Below are 23448 nucleotides of genomic sequence, written 5' to 3'. Positions count from 1 at the left end.
ATTTTGTATTATAAATAATTTGTATTAAAAATATAAATATATTTTATCTATTTGTACACATACGAATCCTTCCGAATACAAAGTCTATTTTAATTCGTTCACTTTAAAATGGAAAAGCAATGATATACAACTCTATTTTTAAAATATCAAAAAATTATTAATTTTTTTTATATATATGAAAATTACAAAAAGTATGCAATTGCAACAAGGCAATCAAATAAATATTACTATAGCGATGTATCAATAGTCATTTTTTAACTTGTTAAATAAATGTTGATATCTCTTTTGTGTAAAAATGTATTCTTGCGAACAAAAACTGATTTTATTAGTAACAACACTAATCTCGTCTTATCGAGGCAATATCCCGCCAATATCGACTCGAATCTCTTTCATTATCTTCACGATCATCCTTCTGCCTTTTCGAACACATGACTAAGATATTTTCTCAATTTATAAGCAACACTTTCGCGCGGTTATACCTAGTCACTTTTATTTCACCGACGACCGAGGTCCTCCTTGATATAGAAGAGTGGGAGAAGACGAGCATATACGTGTGCGACAGTATTCAACCCCTCTTCTCGGCCTCCCTATTGGCAAGGTGGCACCAGGTGTCTTCGTCGTTACGCGATCGTACCGCGATCACTCGTTAAGTTCGCCTTCGAACAGTCGGGCAATTCGTGAAATACTTCTATGTAGCCCGTTCAATTTTTCTCGACCGATCCAGGTACTGCGCGACGACTCGTTACGATTTCATTCTTTTTTTTGAGAGAGAGCCCGTGACTCGAGCGAATAGCGAATTTCCCGGCTTTCGAACTTTTAGTGAATATTTTCGGCGATCGCAAGTGCGAATATGATTCACGATTAATCTTGCCATCCTGGTCCTGTCAATTTCATTTGAAAAATACCAACGATATCACGATACAAAAAATCAAACTGTGCAATTTGGTGCACTCTTATATACGTAATACTTTTCGACTTAACAATCTTGTTGGAGGGGAGAAATGGGAACGATTGTGAGAATTTGGACGATTCTTAGTTTGATCAGTCTGTCGCATGCAGACAAATCGTCAGTGAACATCCTAACGCCTTCAGGCAATCTCGACACTTTCGAAGAGGAGGACATACTACACGTGCTTTCGCGCAACAAGACTGATACAACAAAAAACTTCACTTTTGTCGAGTTAATCAGTAGCCTTGGCAATTATACAATAGACGCCGAAAAGCATGTATGGAATCATGATAAATTGGAAATGCACCACACGAATCCGCATTATGGTGAGTTCTATACTTTTATATAAGATATGAGAAATATAACATCTCTGCTGATAGCTCGTAATAAAAAAGTGAAATTTGATTATCGTTAGCATATGTGTTTTCTCTGTTCATATATACAGAAAAAATAATGATAAAAAGAATGATAAAAAAATAATTAAAAAAATAATTTTTGCATTTTTTAAAAAAAGTAAACTAAAAAGAAGTAAAGTATTAGTAAAAAAATTGCCTAGTTTGAATTATATACAGATAATTTTTTTCTTTACATATAAACGAACAATTTTTTATTACTATTAACGTTTTTTATTACTTACTTTTATTAATACCTTTATTTTGTATAAAAATAAGGAATTACATTTTATAAAAATTAATAAAAAAAATTTTAGTTAAAGTTTTCTGATATTATCGCTTTTGTCTACTAATTAATATTAATATCCACAATTGTTAGATTGTTTGCGCAAACATATTTCAAAGACGAATTGCTATGGAAAATTGAAATGTATTCTAAATGTATTCTATTAAACGAATAAATGACTTTTCGGTTAAGCAGATATTTTTAATCAACCGGATCATCTTCGAATTGCGAACAGTAACATTAAATTATATCTGACTCGTGGATACATATATTGATAAGTTGCATTGCTATAAGAAATTCATATATATATAATTTCCATACTCGCGGTGCATATTATCACTTATTTCATGGAATACATCAACACTTCATCTTTTAAACAACATTCGTTAATTTAAAAAACCATACTACTCGCAACAATTTGAAATTTGCACATTCTTGCATTACCAATAATCTCGTTATCAACAAAAATACTATTAACCTTTGATCAATTATGAATGGAGTAAATACAGCTTCATGCGCTTCTTTAGTTCTTGGCATCTCATTATTAATTGACTTTGACCATCGATAAAATTAATAGCATTAATATAAAAAATGATATCAAAGTTCTTTACAATACCTTGACAGAAAAATAATCTGCAGCTTTAGCCCACGAATTATAAAATATACCCTATAACTTCTGTGTGCACTTTTTTGTCGAAGACCACACGCTTTTATTTTAATCTCGTATAACGCGAATACTTCACTGATAAAAAAATCGATAATAAAATTGACTATAATTGCATGGTAAAAAAATTATAGTTAGGATACTCATTTTTATAGTAAATTTTACTATAATACTGGTAATATAAACTATATACGCATAGTACCGAGAAACAATGAAACTTTTTACTATAATTTATAATAATTTCAAATATCATATAAGTAAAAAATGAAAGAAAGGAATGATACATATAATTTTACTATTCATATAGTCATTGTAACATTAATAATGGTAAATATTACTATATTATTATCTGTCGTTTAGATATTAATATAGTAGTAATAAATAAAAAAAATTATAATAACAGCTATATCTAAATAGTACGTGGAACCTGATGAATAGCACATTTAACAACATAAAACTTATTATTTGGAATGATTGTTTGTGGCACATGTTTCTTCGCTTGCCGTTACGCGGCGCACTACTCTTAACTTTTCTCGTGTTTAATATTTAGCATAAAATGTATATAAAGGACTAGTATCAAGCCGACGGCACACGGTACGATTTTTCGTACTGGATTTGATAAGATTTAGTAAAATACTAAAAATGCACCAATCAGAATGCAGCATTTCTAATATTTTACTAAATATTATCAAATCCAGTACGAAAAATTGTACCGTGTGCCGTAGGCTTTAAACACGTAAAATCTAAAGTATATTTTTTTCCTCTTAGCAGTAGTGCGAGAAAGAGGATGCTACTCACACGCAGGTTCTCGGATTGTATGCATGTGAGCATCCTCTTTCTGACATATCACTGTTTATCAGTTTAATTTCAGACAAACTGAATTTAAAATAATTTATTTAATAATCTGGATTCCTTGTTAGGATTCAGAATATTAAACAGATTATTTGAAATTATAGACGGAAAAAAACTTTTAAACAACTTGGTGCTGCGTATATTAAAAATCTGTAATATACGTAACATGTATTACAGATTCTCAGTACTAATAGTGAATTTCGGAACACTACGTATACCATAACCATATGGTTACATGAAATGGATATTATGATTTTACGAACTATATTTTAAAGTTATATCAACTATATTTTTTATAGTAAAATGCACTATTATATATGCTTGGCGCCTTAAGATACTATAAATTATAGTGAAATTATGATAATTTCAACTATAATTTTTTATCAGTGTTATTACATTGATACTTATTTCACAGAAGCGTTTTAAGAGAGAAATCGATTTTTTTCCTCATTTATGACGAATGTTTAAATTCGATTAATGAAAAATTAATATCGAAAAGCCATTTATTAATTCGTAACATGAGTAGGTTTCGATTTCTTATGTTGCAATTCGTCTTTGAAATACACTCACGTAAACAGTCTACAATTAATATTAATTAGTTTAATTAGTTAATATTAATTAGTTAAAAGGATTATCGCATAATTAAAACTTGCAATAAAACAATCTTTTTGTCCTTTTTTAAGATAAAATTATAATGACAAATATTTATTAGCAAACAAAATGAAAATTGACATTTATATTTTTTATAAAAAACTGATTTTTCTTTAATAAAAATATCAAAACGAGTAATATCTCTATGTTATGAATGATTTAAAAAAGTTTTTTTTATTTAATCGCAGTTTATATGAATGAATAATATTAAAAATCTATATATTTAATTTTAAGTAAACTTTCATAAAATCTTAACTTAAAAAGCATAATTATTAATATATATACGATCATAAAATTATGAAAAAGAATGCGATTAATAATTATTTTTAATTAAATTCTGATAAAGAAAAAGTATCGGTGGTTCTCACCAGGAAATATTGTATTTAATATCATATTCATCAAATGTAACTGTAATCAAACATCTCGCAACACAAAATCCATATCAAATATAAATATATATATAGTATATATATATATATATATATATATATATATATATATATAATATATAAAATATACCCATATGTGTTTTCTCTGTTCATATATACAGAAAAAATAATGATAAAAAGAATGATAAAAAAACAATTAAAAGAATAACTTTTGCGTTTTTTAAAAAAAGTAAACTAAAAAGAAGTAAAGTATTAGTAAAAAAATTGCCTAGTTTGAATTATATACAGATAATTTTTTTCTTTACATATACGGACAGAAATTATACAAAAGAGGAAAAATATAGACATACAATATTATATACATATATATATATATATATATATATATATATATATATATATATTTCCTATATAATTATTATATGAATTTTTATTCGGAATTCTATATAATGAAGAATACTTAACAAAGAATATTTTACCAAAGTCAAACGTTAGCAGAAAAAATGCATGCGTCCGCAAAAAAATGCTGACCTTAATTGTGGCATTGATTAAAGGTACTTACAATATCTCGATAAACATTGCCATATAGATATATATATATATATACATAAATAAATTTACTCACAAAAATTTCCGTTTATTAAACTGTCAAAAAATGTAGAAATATTTTTTTGATATTTCGACACATGTTATTTGAAAGTAATTTTAATCATAATATTGTGTATATTATGTGCTGACGTATCGATAAATGCAATTGTGCAACGAGATATAATAAAAGTGATTAAATATTAAGCATTGCAATATAGGAAGTCAGTTTATAAATACACTTTTGACAAGAAAAATTTCAAAAGCATTAATTATATTAATATTCCTTCGATATTCATTACATCTATTATATTAGAATCTAATCTAAAATAGTATATATAATAATATATAAAATCTCTCCATAATATGAAGTATACAACATTAATTTACATCTAACATATTATTTAAAAACATTGAGTTAAATTAAGATATTGTAAAAATTTATCGAGATATGAAATAAAATTTCTACAAAAAAATAGTGAATCATTATAAAAGATATATAATCTAAAAAAAATCATTATAATTCCGAGTGCTCGATGAATTTCAGTATAAAATTAATTATATAAATTTATTATAAAATGCTACAGATTTGCTTTGAAAAACTTCTACTCACTGAAATATATACATATAATCGTAGTAATATACGAATTATGTATATTGTGTTTTAGCATGTTATTTATCACAGAAAAATTCTGAGTTTATTAATATATTAAATTATATAATAGAGAGAGAGAGAGACATTTTTATTATTAAGATTTATTATTAAGAATTTGAAATTTATTATTCGAGATAATTTTCAAAATAAAATTCATAATGCATCATATACAAATCTGTCACATACATAGCTCTATATAATGCAAAATGTGTGTGTGTGTCATATTGGATGTAATATTCAAATAAGTAATTAAATTTCATAATACAACTGCAAATATTCTATTAATAACTATTTCAATAAAAATACATATTGCATTCTCACATCATTATACTAATTGATGGATTGACTCGTATCTATTAATAACGACTATTATTTTTTTTGGTGCGGCGAGACTAATTTCGACGAAGAGTGACATAAATGCATACAATTGCGTAATTTATCAATTCAAAACCGGTATAATTCATTCATTCTGTTGCAAATTATGGACATATGATTACTGATGCAGCATGGAAACATGATCCGATGGTATTGATATATTTATTTATAAAACATTTTTCAATACCCGCAATAAAATATAAATTTCTACAAGCCAAACTTGATTCTTACAAAGAAAATATTGATCAATTACACATTCTTACAATCAACTTTTATCATTGTGTTGAATTTTTTACAATAATTTATATTTGATTCTTTTTTTTATTTCCTGTTTCTTTTTAATGAGAGTAATTCAATAATATTAGCATTGAAAAACATTTATAGTTTCGTTCGAGCGCGAAAATATAATTATTGTTATTTTAAAAATTTATAGTAATGCTGTTAGATATCGCATGCAATTGGATAATGAATATTTCACATGAATACTTATATCATATTTTTAATTACTTAATTTTTTCCCATCAAACAATCCGTACGTGTAATGCCACTAATAGCGCATGATAGAACGGTATGTATGTAATTCAAAATGAATGTATGTATGTATATAATACAAAATTATACGCTGCTATATTAAGCAAATGAGTCATGAACGCAGTTTATATCCATTAAGAGAATACTAATTTACACATAAAAGATTTGAAATTAAAAAACATTTTAATATCGTCAAATATTAAAAGTTCCAAAAAATAAATTTAATATTTCTTTTATACAACACGTGATCCCTGAGAATACATTAACATTTATAGTGATGCGATTTATAACTGTTTTTTCCGAGATATAGATACACACATCTATACATACATATTAACAAGATCCGGTCAGACCTGGATCATTATATTTTTATTATGTGCAATCTATAAAAAGATATTTCCGGTTAGTCAAGGAGCAGGTTTCATTGTTGAGGGTTATCATACTAAAATTGTCGAAAAGAACCGGTTTTTTAATCATATTACTTTTTACTTCATGTATTATCTTTATATATGTTTCATATTTTTTTATTTCTTTCCGCCAAAGAGAAAGAATGCAATTCACCTTGATGCACATCTTGTCCTACGGTTCAAGACCAGTTGATGGGATTTCTTAAAACAACTTGAGATCTTAACCATAATTTATCAATGCTTCAGTTTATGCTTTATAATTCATTTTTAATTCAGTTTTTTTTATGGCTAAAGGTGAAAACAATCAAATGTGTTAACATGCTAAATTACAGAATTCAAGAATTACAGAATTCAAGAATTAATAATTCTAATAATAATATCGCGAATAAAAAAGCAACATTTAGTAAGATTTATAATGATCTAAGAAAAAATAAATAAATTTTATTGATTAACTATAAGATATTTGACTTTTGTATTTTATATCACATATCATATATGTTATTATACTAATAATTTTTAATTATATTTTCAATTATATTTTCTTTTATAAATTTTTGCCCTTTAAAAATGTATATTTTAATTTATTTTTAGATATGTTTTGCTTATTTTTAGAATGTTTTCTCTAAAAATGAAAAATAAATTGTTTTTAATTAATGATATTAATACTAATACTTATTATTAATATTATTACTAATATATTATTATTAATAATATAATATTATTACTATTAACATTATTAATTGCTACAGTATTTAATAACATTGTCTACGAAAACGTATAATAATAATATAATAAATAAATCTTTTATTAACAAAATTTATTGTGTTTTTGACTTGACTTATAAAATCTAGTTATTATCAATCTATTATAACCACATAAATCTATTTGTAATCACATAAATGGAGTAATAAGGTAAATTAAGATATTAATAAGGTAAATTAAGATATAAATTAAGATATTAATATCAGAATTAGAAGTACATAATATTAACACAATTGGCTTTGTGAGCCATTATTTGCAACGCGCATTGCAACCTCATTTATTGCCACATCATACGTTGTTAACCAATGCACATTGCGGCAAATTTTGTCTCAGATTGCCACGACTTTGTTGGCAGCTTTTTATGAACCGGACCCGTAAAGAAAGTAAACATTACCGCATGTAAATTATGCAACGCGCCTGGTACACACAGTATTATTACCAATGGACCGAAGGAAGGTCGTGAACGCGGTAGTCTAATGATTCAAGGTCACTATTATTAGAATGGCTATGAAACGATAGCTATATATATGAGAGATACTAAAAAAATTAGATAAATGGTGTTTTGTGAAAAGATTTTAATTAAGTATCAACAAAATTTAGTAGCAAAAATTTCAGTGAAACTAGTTTTAGTTTTCATATAAGTACTATTCTTGTCGTCACGTATTTGCCTTTTATCCTCAACACTTTGTTTGACAATTAATATCTTTATTTTAATATAGCATTCAATTTTAATTAATCTCTCTCTCTTTTTCTGTAGGATAATGTAATAGAAAACTACAATTGAGAAACTCGTTAAATCTCTTAAACGGTTTAATTAATCAAAAATATGCGTAAATTTTTGAGAAAAGAATCACTTACAAATTCGAATTAAAATCTGATTAAAAATCTGATTCAATTAAATTTACTCAGTACATAATTATCTCTTTAACGATGTATTACATTAATATTTCAAAGAAAAAAGTTAAGCTAATATAATCTACTCTTGCATATTTGTAATTTCTAAAATCTCTACATTGAAATTTTCACACTTTTAATTATGATTTCAAAATCTTGAAATCATAAAAGTGTGAAAATCATAAAAAAATCTATGTAAAAAATCTATGTAAACCAAACATTGTCTTTGCGAGAACAATATATATCTCTATCGAAAGATAAAGATCGGCATAATTAAAATTTATCGAAATTTTCAAGAAAATATAAAATAAAATAAAATATAACACAAATATATAATTAAATAGGAATTTATATACACATATATACATATATAATTAAACAGAATAAAATCTTTCATATACAAGAAGTGTGTGAAGTAATGTAAAATAACAGGAAGTGATAAAATCGAGTTTTACAAGAATGAAATATCTCGCAAAAGGTCATGATTTTGAGGAGAATAAATAGCTAATTCATAATTTCTCTTGAGCGCATTGATTCATATTTTGAATAATAAGATGCTCCGCAAAAGTTCGAGATGTAAGTCGTAAGCTTGATGTAATACGTGACCTTCGATTAAAGGTGTCAATTACCTCAGGTTTGTGATTTATATGTACTGCATATGTGAAAGCGCGTGTAACAGATAAACAAGGACGCTTCTGTGCAATTTATGGAATGTACACATATATAATACAATTAAAAAAGAAGAGAGGGTTTTTGTCCAATATTTATACAATGTTTCGTCATATAACATCGGTTTCATAAACTTTCGATATCAGAGATATATGTTTTTAATCTTTTATCTCTGTGAATAACTTATAATAGACAATAATTCTTTTTACAAATTCTTATCGCTTGTTGTACTCATATTTGCCGAATTATAAAAAAAATATATAATACACTTTAATACTGAATAATTCAAATCTAATGAAATATATTTTGATTTTTAATGTCAGTAAATGTTAAAAATATGTTTTCTTCTAAATGTGAATAAGTTTGAAAATTATTTAACTGTTTTTTAAACCAACTAACTATATGCAACTGGCAAAGAACACGTTTAATAACAAGCTAATGAAGATACATAGATATCTATCCGATCCTTCTTGTCTACGCGTTAATTGCTTGTACAACAAGACATCGTAAACCGCGGTGGAAGATGTAATATCACCGCATTTACACGACAAGTTAACGCTGCCGATTATTATCGTGCGTTTCGTAACATAAAATTTTCTGTTTATATATGATATAAACTTTGTACTTAAAATGCTTTAATTACGTGTTTCGTGCTCACGAAAATATGAGATTATTTTATCACCTATTTTTCCGATAAAGTCAGCGATTTAACAAAAAACAAATAAATGCTTATTATGCAATGTTTATGTAATAGTACGTGTCATTTGTATTATAATACCTTTGCTCTGTTCAAATTTTTAACTCGTTGCATATACATAACTATAAATAAAAAAATTCATAAACATATATATATGAAACATTAAATAATGGTGATACGAAAATGCACATTATTTATCCCCTCTGCACTGTATTTATGCATATTGTGTTTTATGCGGTTACACAGTTAATCGAACAAACCACGACGCTAAGTGATTCCTCAGAGACCGTCGTGGTTTCGCCATCGCGTCGTGCTCGCTCTTTCTAAATGTCCGGCTTCATTTTTAATTCGATTGCCATATATCGCGAGAAAATGTTGTATCATATTATAACAATAGAAACCAGGTCGATCATCCGCTACTACAAAAAAGTAATGAAGCTCAAAGACTATCACGACCTCATGGTTTTTTTATAAGTAATATTATTTAATTGATAGTAGATAAATATGACAAATATATATCAGAGAATTATACATACAATGAGAGAATTAAAGAAATGTCGATCATATTCTCCCTATTTACAGTACATTCGATGAATCTTTCAATGCAGAATTTATGCATCTGTGATGCAATAACTGCAATCACTATGAAAGACCATGTTGTAACTTTCTACAGTCAACCATTGTAGCACATTTGAAATCAATTCAATCTGAGTTCACACAGTGATATGTATAAAAAAATGCATAAAAAGGAAAAACCGCATAAGTATCAGATTCTACACAATTGAGTCTTTTCATGAGTCGATGAATATTTTATGATAAATTTAAAAAAAAATATTAATATGATTAGAAAATAGCATCATAACTATTTCATTCGCTAAATTCCTCTTTAAAATTGATATACCATTTAAAAATCATAAATCGATTTTAGAGAGCGTATAAATAATAATATTAGAACAAGAATAATTCTAACCATCCTTAAAAACGCATATAAAAAGATATAACTGTAATTATAATTAATTATAATTTATTATTAAAGAACTTTTTATTTGTTTCACGAATAAAAAAAATGGACTTTTTAGTGTACTTTCTATGACATTAAAGAATTCAATTCTATCTTATTGTCACATTTATACAATATTATAGAATATAATACTTCTTAACATATAAGTTTCTAAGAATTCTTTCTACCTAATTAATTATGCATAATATCGGTTCAATGACATTCTGAGAGAGAATTCTCGAAAAAAAAACTCTGTACGTTAACCTTTTCTAATTTTATGAGTTGTGAAGTCACTCGGCGCGGATCAACGACCTTACATATCCTTATTATGCTCAATTTTGTCGAGTTAGCTCATCATTTTGCCTATAAAGTGGATTTTCAATTCACAAGTTTTATCATAAAAATCTTGCCTCGTAAAATAAAGTTTGTTTTATATAAAAAAGAGAGAAGACGAAAGGTAAAAAAAGGGCAGTAGAATATCGAATTGAAAAATGTTAGATATGAACATTGCAAAGTAGAGATTGAATCACATTTCAGACAACACATCTAACACAGTGTTTCTTTTGCAACATCGATTAGAATTATTATATATGTATATTGAGCGATTCGTGCGTCGATCTTATCCGAAAATTTTGCTTTCATGTTCTCGTAAATTACAACGTAGCTTGCGAGCGACAGGCACATCGGGAGGTATCTTAATAGCTCTCTCGCATTATCATGTCAATGTCAAACCAAGCGGGGTTTTACGTCGATAAAATTTCTCACTCTCATGTTTGAACTCGAGGCACGTACCCGGTTTCATGCGATTTACGTGAATCCCCGACGCGATATATTAATTCGATAAGAAACGAACGAAAAGTTTTCCTTTCACAAGTTTTTCTTAAATAAATGTGAGCATGTTTTAACGCGAAATGACTGCCCTAATATGCAAACATTAAGAGATTTTCGATCGGAGATATTAAAAAGATTCTTTTCTTGAATTTTTTTTAGAAAATTTTCCCGAAGAAATCGATCTCGAGGCACGCAGATTGTTACAAATCCTCCCTGCTTATGATCCTGGTGCAGGTGGCGTCAGCGCGGAATGCAAACAACATTCCGATATCTTCCACGAGGAACTTGCGAAGTTTACACTATGGGCTCTTAAAAGTAAGTCAATCATCTATGAATAAATATTCTCAATATTTTCAAAAACATACAATCTACATAATATCAGCCATAAATAAAATTAAATTATGAAAGCAGTAATTACAGAAACGGCGTTATGTCTAAGAAATTCTTCCTCGAAATTATAATTGCGAGATCAAATTCATATTTTCTATGAGATTAAATTCGAAATCAAATTTGAAGTAATTTAAAAAATGATTGATAATTTAATAAATTTATATTTAATGATCTTTCTCAATCGACTTTTACATAAAATGTTTGTAAGTTGAACATTAAGTTGCTATTCTGTAAGCGACATAGGAGATTTGGCAATAGTTACTTTGAGATGTTGGTTACCCGATTTCTCTTTTTGTTCGAATATTCAGCTTATTAGTGATATATACATGTATATGTACATCACATGTATTTAATCGGATTAATATTTCAACACAAAAAGCGCAGATATTTAACTCCGAAATATTAATTTCATAACTTGATTTCATTAAAATAGTGTATTTTACATATGCAATTTTTAAAATGTAGGAGTTTAATTTCTTGAAAATATATGTAATGTAAAATCATTATATATATTAAATATATTAGATATATTAATAAATCTGATATGATTCTCTATAAGAAGAAAATAAAAGAATATACGTTTCAAAATAACTATGCATAATGTATAAATATATTTATCTTGTACCATTAATTAGCCACTTTAGTCACTTGCGTAAGGAATTAATTAGTCTACAATAAAATCGCCCTTATAATCAGAAGAAGGCTCGTCTCTCTAGAGATTTTTCTATTTTCATAATATTCATTGATTATTTAGTGTATGATGCGACTGCAAAAGTACCTTCTGGTCTACTGAATGGAAACATTAATCAATTCGGTGATTTCGACGAATGTATTGGTGTCGAAGGCAAAAGTGGCATTCGAGGACAGTATTGCTTGGCATATCTACAGTTGGATGTCAATCAATCTCGACCAGATCTTAAATATTTGCATCGTCTGCTACATTCGCACTATGCATTCCGCAGTAACATGACAGACGTGAGTATATGTACATTTTTGTGCGTACGTGAATTGGCTGGATCGATCGTTTTGCAATCAATCACCACTTTTTATCGCAATATCTCACCTTCGCGAATGAAATTGGCGATCGCTTTGGCACGTAGAATAACAAGCTCTTGTCGCACATATGAGTCATTTAAAGATTATTCACTCTTTTTGACAAGAAGGATTGTGATAATGCTTGTATACATTCTGATAAATATTATGACGTACATTTACACGAAAATGTTTTATAAAAATGCCGTATATTATCGGATAAATTGATAATAATATTGAATGATATGAGATTCATATAAAATTGGAATCGATTAAAAAATCTGAGCCTTCTGCGCGATAAATATTTCTTTCTGAGCATAATGTTCGCGGCATTTTAATGATTCGAAGGATCATGTACATTTAATCCTTAATGAATATATAGTAGATACATAAATTCGTGCCGCAGAATTTATGTAAATCGAAGGAAAAAGACAGCGACGCGGGCGGATGTCGACGAATGAAAGACGTTCATTCGACGAACAACCACGCTGAAAACAAAGAACGACGTAGAGTGAATTTTAATAGAACGAAACGGCAAACTGTGTATAAAAAAAACAGTTACATACTCACAAAGACATATTCTTAAAACTTGAAAGCTATCTGAAAATGTAACTTAAATTTAAAAGCCAGAAATTGAGGAATAAATTTGTAGAAGATCGATGTATTATAAGAATGTTTCATAACGCTACTTATAGCGATAGGTATATGTAATTAGATTTAATAAGGCTTTCAATTAAACGGTAAATCGCGTTAGAATATCGTGGATTATATAAACTATAAAGAATATAATTTTCGATGTCGACAATGTGTGTGATTTACGATAATAATACATCATGACTGAATATTACAATGTACTCTAACAATCGTTTGTAATGTTGCATGTTGGCTTAATGTTAGTATCTATCATTGTTTATCTTTTGTCTCAGCGAAACCAAGCGTATCAATTATTGTTGTTACTTAACAAGATAAATGCATCGATTATTTTCTGAATAAAAAATTATCCGTTCCGCCTTCATAAGAATCTTGTGAATATGATTTATGAAGCATCTCCGTTTGCTTTATTCATACACTTCTCGAATGTTTTAATCGAATACTTTAGAATAGACTTCCGTAAATATCTCAAAAGCGTTTGCGTGATATATTAAATTTCTCGTTAATACGAAGGTCAGTTATGAAATGAATCAGTTATGAAATGGTGGAGATTCTTTAAAAAAATATCCTATTATCATTCTTTATGCATATAATCATAGTAATAAACATCGATTTTTCATGTTTTCTCAAACAGTTCTCTAGAATTTACATATTTTTCAATATATTATAAATATTTATTTCTGAGCCAATATTTAATGGTAATTTTTTCTTTTCACAAGCACTTACAAAAGAGAGCATAAGCGTATATACAAAATGGAGATGAGTTTAAATAGCGAAACAAAAATGTTGTGTCACACAGTAAAGAAAATATTATTGGTGATGTCTAAGAAACTAATTTATCAGTTTCATATTAGTTGAAATGTTCACAAGATTTCTACGTCGCTTCTATATTTAATTTTTTTAATAATATACAGTTCTAAGTATTTGTCTGCGTTGTGACGCAAATTTATCTTTGTAATCTGTCCGACAGTTTTGTACTGTAACTGCAAAGTTAAGACTTGACATTATTTATTTTAACATTCAGCCTGGTCACAGAGTGCCGCGTTTTAGCACCATAAATTGGGCTGTATGCACACCCGCATCATGTACAGCCCAAGATGTGAAGGCTTCTCTTCAACATGCTGTCTCAAAATACACGACTCAAACTGGTCTCAAAATTACATTGCATGTGGATGAGGAAATGTGTCAAGTGAAAAAGGAACTTGTTCTATCAATAGCGACAATCGCTACTAGGTAAGAAAAGATTTACTTTAATTGTACAAAATACTTGCATTAATATGTATCTTGTAAAAAAATAAGCGAATATTAAAGTTGACAGAAACTTATTCAATTATTTATAATAAATTTCTACCGATCTTTCTAAATTCGCCTCTTTCTAAAACTAGGTAATTACTGCAAATTCTTAATTAAACTTTCGAAAATTAAATAATTTTTTTCTACATTATTTTCCACAGTCTTCTCTTCGCTACTGTGTTCATCCTGACTCTCGTAGCTGCGTACTACGATCACTGCGAAATATCGGCCAGTGAATTGCTTCTATCATTTTCTTTGAAGCGTAATGTCCAGAAACTTTTCTCATTGGAAAGACCGCAGGGCGACATAGCATCGCTCCACGGTATCCGATTTTTAAACAGCGTTTTACTAGTTATAGCTCATAAGAGTATGGCGGCGTTTTTTACTCCATACGTGAATCGGACTTATATGAGTGAGGTATGTCGTTATCAATTTTTAAAGACGAGTATATAGGAATAAATTTTAAAAAAATATATGTGTGTGTACTAAATGTTACTTCACAAATAAAATATACTTATAGGAGATTGTAATCTTCTCAAGTAGTAAAAATATAAATAGAATATTTAAAATAAAAAATGTGTTATTAAAATATACAATATAGAATATCATTTCATAAATATTGCATTTGCCTTATATAAATACAAATTTTGTTTATGATGTATACACACGCACATATTATAAATCGATTTTCACTATTATCAGTCCCTATTATTGATCTTCATAATAGACATAAATTATTTCAATTTAAAAATATGCGACAATTTTGGCGCAGTTTTTAGGTAGATCGTGGACTGTCATAGGAAGAGCAGCTAGTCTTTATACCGATCCGTTCATTATGTTGTCCGGTCTGTTAACGACATACTCGTTCGTAGGCAGATTAAACAAAACCGGAACATTGGATATCAAGAGCGAATACTTGTCGCGCTTGCTGAGGTGCTGATAATAACATATATGTAACAGTAATGTATATGTTAATTAAATAAATATGAAAATATCTAGTTCTTTCAATACGTACAATGATTTCCGATTTTAGATTGGTACCGACTTTAGGAGCGCTGATATTATTTTGTACTCACATCATGCCGTACATCGGATCCGGACCACAGTGGCCGTTGGTGGTGACCAATCACGCGAATATCTGCAAGAAAACGTGGTGGCGGAATTTTTTATTTATTCATAATTATTTTGGATTCGAAAATATGGTAAGTATCGTACAAAATATATGCCAAATAATTGTTTTACTCGAGAGATAAAATTATTTTTCTGCAAAAAATGCAAACTTAAAGACTTTTAAAAGATGTCTTAATTATAGTCTTTAAAAGATTATTTGCAATATTATTTCGACTTTTCTATATCAAGATCTTTTTAGTGTCTTACACATACGCATCATGTGGGAATAGACACGCAATTGTTTGCGATTTCACCCGTGATGGTGTTGCTCCTATATAAAAAACCAAAGATCGGCGTCATTGTACTTGGTACAATAGCCCTGATATCTACGATATTAAGATTTTACGTCACGTATACTAGATATCTTAACAATTATGTATACTTTGGCACATCGTAAGTAAATTATGTATGCTATATTAATATTTAAAAAAAATTGACTCCGATATGCATTATTTTTTTTCTTCTTGACAGGATAAAACAGTTATTTGATACTGCTGATTTCTCCTATACATTACCATCACATAGATTAACTGTTTATATCATAGGCATTTTTGCGGGCTACTTACTTCGAAATATACCTAAAGATTTCAAACTGAGCGCAGTAAGTGGTATTGTATTAAATGTACAATATATATAATTAATATATAATTAAAATATACTAATGCTACGAAATATACTAATTTTATATACGGATTTTAGACAGCTCTCTATACAGGTTGGACTGTGTGCACTATAATGTTTTTGGCAGCTTTTATCGGGCCTTCTAAAATGGGACTAATCGATTACGTATACGATCCGATCCACGCAGCTACTTATAACGCGTTCGCTCCTATCGGATGGTGCGGATTGTTTCTTTGGATAGCAGTAACACAGCATACTGGCAGTTCAAACGGTAATTACTGAAAAGACATATTAATAATAATGCAAAATTGGTATTCTGCAAATAATACTCATCCGAAAGTAACATGTATCATATCAATCATAGGATTCTTGAATAAATTATTTTCTTGGCGAGGATTTCTCATTACTACGAGGATAAGTTATGCTATTTATTTAACGCAGTTTCCAATATATTTCTACAATGTTGGGCAAACCCGCACTGCGGAGCAATATGAATTTTTCAAGATAATGGTAAGAAGATTTAAAAAAGTGGACGATTTGAAGATTTAAAAAAGTGAAATCTTTTCAAATGGATTATTCCTTTTCATATATTTATAAAATAATTTGATTATAATAATATTATATTATTTGATTATAATAATGTAATATTATCTTTAATATATCTTTAAATTTTGTTTCAGATAAATTTAAAAGAAATAATATGGATTATTTTCATGTCCATAATTCTTACACTGCTGTTCGATTCACCATTCCAAAATCTAAAAAATTATATACTGAAAAAACCAGTATTACAAAAAGATAAAACAAAGTCATCTAAGATAGAATAAATCTATTTTAATTTAAACGATTCGAACTAAATGTTTTATCTTCATCACAACAACCTAGAATTTTGTACATAGTGCTTTTATTAAGTTTTTAATCCTACGGACGTAATTAACCTAGTATATATGAAAACTGTAAACTAAGTAGAGAGAAAAGTTATCAAAATTAAATTAAACATTTTTCTATGAAAAAATAATTAGCGAAATCAAGCTATCTTCTAAAAAAATTCTTTCTTCTTTTCTTGACCTGAATATGCATTTTAAATGATTATAAAAACATATTTACATAATTTTCTCCATTCCTGCACATGTAGCCATACAAATATAACTGTAAATATTATTTTCATTATTTTTCGTACAATTGATAAACTTGATATGTTTACATAGAATATTATACATTTTACAATACATTTAGGCAATAGTATTATGTAAATTATAATTCATACAAATTGGCATTGTATGCTTTAATTTCTCTAGCCTCACAATAAAGATGGAAAAAAATAATTAATAATGAAAAGCAATATTATAAAAAAATAAATAAAAGCAAATGACCAAGACATTTTTGTACCTATAAATTAAATAAAAATGTAGTTAACTTAAAGCAAAAACAATACGTCAATGAAAAAAGATAAAATGTTAACAATATCTCGTAATTGTGTATATATAAATGCATTTTGATTAAAAATATATTGCTCAGGAAATTTAGGACAATAAAATATAATTATTGTAAAAAATATTAAATACACATTTCATGTATTTTCTTATCTCATTCTTTACTTCTATGTCTTACATATATTGTTCGAGAAATACAGTTCACACATAATTTCTTGAAATCTTCGGTTATTATACAGAAGAATATTAATATCGAAAAGTGAAAAATAGTGAAAATAAAAGTTTAGATTGTTATATAATACTATACATATATAGACATAAAACTTAAATTAAATTTGTTACATGTGTTTCGAGCACCGCTCAAAAGTATTTTAATCTTGCCAAACATAAAATACATAATGTTCATTACATTTGATATATATATAACTGTTGCAACACATCTTATGAAATAAATCAAAAATATATTTGCAACATTAAAGTAAATTTATAAAATTCTCTTATATGTCTTAATTATATTACGATGTAACTATTATGTAATAATTAAGTGTGTATTTACATAGAAGAATATATATATGTGTATGTGTGTGTTTCTTTTTATTAAAAGTTTAAACAAATGAAAGTAGCATTTTAAACCATTTAAATATGAACAAAAAGATACATTGATACACACACTTAATGTAAATGTTTTACAAAAAATTGCTCAAAGAATATTTTTTTTACATATTATAGAATGTAATGCAATAGCCATATCACATATGATAATTATCTATTCCTATATTCTTAATAGTACTTATTCATAAAATCAGTTGTAATTAACTTCTTTTATAGATGTTATGTATGTTTTGCAATAGGCAGATGATATACAAGAAAGCTCTAAATTGAGGCTGTGTGTGTTTTAGCTGAAAATGAAAGCATAAAACAATAATATAATTTAAAGAAAAGAAAAACAAAAAATATTAAAATAAAATACAATATTATTCTTCATATTTCAATAAATTTTAAATATTATAACTCTTAATAAGCATTAAAAATGTTTAATTATGCCATATTACATATGAATAGGATCATACTTGAATATATATGCAATTTATATATATATATCAACACACAACGCACCAATTATGCGTCAGTTTCAGTTATAAACTAGTTATAAATGCATTAGTGGTACAGCAATATTACGTGCAACATATATTGCGTAGTATATAAATCGAATAGATACTGAAACGACTTTTCAAATAATGTCGTAAATTTTATACTAGACATATAAATATGTACTTTTGTATCATATCTTTATATGTACTGTAATTTTTCATGTATATATAATTTCACATATATATGTATTAATAAAACTGATTCTCTTATAATATATAAGGCGTATAATAATAACATAATTGTTAGTCCAAGAATAAAGCACATTATTAAAAGTTAAATCAACTTGCATAACTTAAAAGATTGGTTAATAAAAGTTTAGTACTAAAATTACATGCAGCATATAACATATATATATCCTCTACAATATAATATTTCTATCAAAGACAATTAATTATTGAGGAAGCAAATTTGCACATAAAATGTGTGCCTATTTCTTATAGTATATTAATATACTTTAATATGCAATATTTCAAATTGCATTATTTGGCGTAAATAATCGTGATTAGCATTTCAATGTTAGATCATAAGCAGAGAAATGTCTGTAACATAAGATTTTTTAATTATATTTAGATATATAGATATATCTGTTTATCATTTATCAGAATTTATTGTAATATGGCACTCAGTCATAGATACCTGTTTCACAAGCTGTGGATCTTCCAATAAATTTAAGCGAAATCTCTGTTCGGGAAAACAGCAGGTGCTATCAATGACCATACATAAAGAGCCAAACACATCCATGAAGAAATAATCTTCACCCACATTGAAGCAGTGTTTGCATTTAAGGTATCCAAACTGGAGTTCGGTCTATTAAAGTAATATAATGATATTGATACACATTAAAACAATATGTTAATGATTTAATAGTACAGATACGTACTTATACCAGTTTGTAAGCGTCATCATAACGTATAAAGTAGCGAGGGCAAACATAAGATGAAAGAAACTCCAGTTATATGCTACTTTCTCTTCTTCATTATCCCAAACTTTGGCCTCATTTCCACCTTCTGCATCGTGATTGCGTCCGTCTACTGTAGTATAATCTGGTTACATTTAGGAAAACAAGAAATAACAAAAGAAAAAGCTACTAAACTGCAAATAAAAAGACTGAAACAAGCATTGTTTAATATTAATATGTTTTTAATGATAATCGATTGTAAAAAACATCCATAAATGCATAGAAGATTTTATTACATACATATATACTGAGAAATTATAGTTGCAAAAATATAACAATAAATCCATATTGTATCTTTAATATTTAATTTCGATATTATAAAAATTATATAATTATACAATTGTATAAGACAATTTATGTCTATAAAAAATATTTAACAATGGCAAACAAAAGATTGACACAACAAATAAATATAACATAAGCAAGGAAATAAAGATAAACACACACTAATTGCTAAGCAGATCTATTCAATGCTACATAATTATAAAAATATAAAATATATTCTTTATTACATATATAAGTAAACTATTGAATAAGTTTTATCTGTGCAAATATATATTCATATGTATCTGTGCAAACATATTGAAACATAATTTTTAAAAATCTAAATGCATATAATCAAAATGTATGATCAGAAAATAAATTCTACTTATAAGGTATAGTGTGTGCCTACCTTCACCACCAATAAGAGACTGCTCTCCTGCATTCCTAACTATAGAAAGATCGATATTTAATACAACTATTTTAATTTTTATAAGATTAAATATAATAGGTGATGAAAAGATACTATTGTCGGTACATTAAAAAAGAAATAGTTCTGAGAAGATATTTAACAGGAGGAACAGAGAGCATATACTTTCAAAATTGCATGGTTACTAAGTGACATACACAAGCAGAAATTGAATTAATATTTACCAGCTCCATTATCCTGAACAAGCACATTCTCGGACATTGTAATCTTTGATGACTTAGATGCTGTACGTAAGGAACTGTATAGAACGCAGCTAAACCAGATTATAAGTCCAATAATACTTTCCTTGTCAAATGTGACACGATTTTTCGTATCATTACCAGAGAATATTCCAAGGAAACCAGGATTGCATTCCTCATCTACAAATTAATAATAATAAGTAATGACAATCAAGAATAAAATATAAGTCACATATTCCTGGCTTACTCCGAAGTCATTTATATTTACCTGGACTGTTTGATATACCACTCCATGTTAAGTATACTACATATAATGTTACCACAGAAGATTGAAGAAGCCCCGACCGTGGATGATGTTCTTGTACAACCGGTAATATTGATATGATGCTGGTAATGACACACAGAATCAAATTAAATGAAATGAAAAATTTGTTAAGGGCACATATACTTTCCTGTAAATATAAAGTAAATAAGTGTATATATTTAGAACAAATCTATAAATCTTTACTAAAAATAAATATGATTAATAATCTTACATGTGTATAATATACATAAAGTAACACCACTCCAGTAATAGAAACAGCATAATTAAAGAAAGATGCACCTAATAATGCGGCATACCTAAAAATATTTTGTGTATCAATAACAAAAATGTTTAATGCATTTATATTATTATAAAAATATCTTCTTACCATCCTTTTGATTCGGTCTCTTCATAATTTCCTACCCATGCATCAGCCCAAGAATGAGCAAAATCAACAATCAGAATCAACTGAATAATTATAAAGAGAAAACCTCCTAGCATCCCAAAATACATCCAAGTAGATCCAAATGATTTTTCCGGGATAAAGAATGCGCCAATAATTCCTCCAATTATCAAAAGATACTTGATTGCCCAAAATCTGAGAATTTTATATAAATATTACAAAGTTGCAATTTTAATCAGCAAAATATAAGCTCAATTACCCATTTTGTATCGGTGCTCGTGGATCTTGTGAACTTTTTACTCTGATCATCATTACAGACATCAGGAAAAAATACAGAGACAGAATAAAACATATTCTATAAACTGCTAGATAACCAACCGCAGATTCACAGTCGAGAGTAACATCCGATGGAACATAATTATCAGAACTAGTTTTGCAGAACGGAACCTGTTTAAATATAATACCATTAAATACAGGGCGTTTCTAATTAGTAAGAATATTTTTTTACCTTTTTAAGAACATCCTGAAGTCCAGGAGACAGAGTGATACAGGCTGCAATAGTTCCCAATAATAAAAGCAACGCATACATAATGCGAGTGCTTGTACTGTTCCTACACGAAGGACATTGAGAACAACAGAAACTGCAAGCTGTGCTTCCGCACAAACACGCAAGCTATATAGTAAAAGAGAACCGTATAGAGCATGAATCCATGGCATTTATAAATAGATAAAACAAAAACATACAATAATAATAATTTCTCAAATGATATAAATAACTTATTCTCATATTTCAACATCTCTGTAATAATCATCAGTTTTACATATCAAAAAACCTTTACAAAAAATACATAGCTCTTATACATTATATACATCCTAACATAGTACAATCAATATTTCAGAAATATATACATAATGAAAACATACAAATGACGCATATAAGTCATTAGATCATTCGCGCGCATGAAATTATAAAATTTCCTATGATACATAGGAAAATGAGGCTGAAATTGATTCAACTATATTTTTAAAAAAGGATTTGGTATAAGGCTTCTTTGTCCATAGAGGAATAAAATAAACACAACCAGTGACTATACCAACAATAGAATTATAATTACTGCATAATCATAATCATAAATATCTCGTTAAATAAATAATAGTGCGTAGTACTTTGCTCAATGAGGCAAAAGGGAAAATTTTTTCTCTGAAAAGAATGAGTCAGACAATAGTTATCTTCGAATCTGAACTTTACCTGAGCTGTGGAGCACACGAGACCCATGATGAGATTTCTTCGCTGCTCGAGCTATCGAAGAAAAGACGAGATGCTTCGCGAAAAAAGAATTTTGATTAGAGATATCGAAATGGAATCTCACCGAGCAAGGAAAATTTCCACGAGAAAGTCACTGTACTACAATAATAACAATAGCGGATTGACAGCACCAATTTGCAGGCAACTTCGCGCAATCAGCTGACCATGACGTCACAAGCGCTATTTCGCAGCACTTCAGGCGAGTCCGATCTTGGT

At 27.8% G+C, this 23448-nt stretch overlaps 2 protein-coding genes across 6 annotated transcripts; one reads left to right on the top strand and one right to left on the bottom strand.

Moving 5' to 3' along the window:
* Positions 1-641: 641 nt before the first annotated feature.
* Positions 642-19153, top strand: LOC145977483 (nose resistant to fluoxetine protein 6). 2 transcript variants are annotated; one of them, XM_083109535.1, is made up of 12 exons: positions 642-1275; positions 11749-11904; positions 12734-12954; positions 14687-14895; positions 15117-15372; positions 15728-15888; positions 15989-16157; positions 16325-16518; positions 16597-16726; positions 16825-17017; positions 17111-17256; positions 17427-19153. In XM_083109535.1, exons 1-12 carry the CDS (start codon positions 1002-1004, stop codon positions 17571-17573), a joined length of 2256 nt encoding a protein of 751 aa, XP_082965661.1. In that variant the 5' UTR covers positions 642-1001; the 3' UTR covers positions 17574-19153. The 2 variants fall into 2 exon arrangements, with proteins under 2 accessions (XP_082965661.1, XP_082965662.1); XM_083109536.1 differs by lacking the exon at positions 642-1275 and adding an exon at positions 11314-11448.
* On the bottom strand, positions 18304-23448 carry Tms1 (serine incorporator TMS1). Of its 4 annotated transcripts, none has more exons than XM_083109538.1 (11): positions 23176-23448; positions 22435-22599; positions 22186-22373; positions 21912-22121; positions 21756-21840; positions 21488-21671; positions 21205-21399; positions 20963-21001; positions 20212-20362; positions 19968-20138; positions 18304-19078 (listed from the first exon to the last, which is right to left on the bottom strand). In XM_083109538.1, exons 1-10 carry the CDS (start codon positions 23200-23202, stop codon positions 20000-20002), a joined length of 1383 nt encoding a protein of 460 aa, XP_082965664.1. In that variant the 5' UTR covers positions 23203-23448; the 3' UTR covers positions 18304-19078; positions 19968-19999. The 4 variants fall into 4 exon arrangements, with proteins under 4 accessions (XP_082965664.1, XP_082965663.1, XP_082965666.1 ...); XM_083109537.1 differs by lacking the exon at positions 18304-19078 and adding an exon at positions 19136-19870; XM_083109540.1 differs by lacking the exons at positions 18304-19078; positions 20963-21001 and adding an exon at positions 19136-19870 and having other exon boundaries at positions 23176-23443.

The sequence above is a fragment of the Camponotus vicinus genome, unplaced genomic scaffold (genome assembly GCF_025532165.1).
Source record: "Camponotus vicinus isolate PSW18456_S1 unplaced genomic scaffold, iyCamVici1.0 SCAF_9, whole genome shotgun sequence".
NCBI lineage: Eukaryota > Metazoa > Arthropoda > Insecta > Hymenoptera > Formicidae > Camponotus > Camponotus vicinus.
Note: the sequence above shows the minus strand (reverse complement) of the source record. Positions and strands in the feature narration are given on the sequence as shown.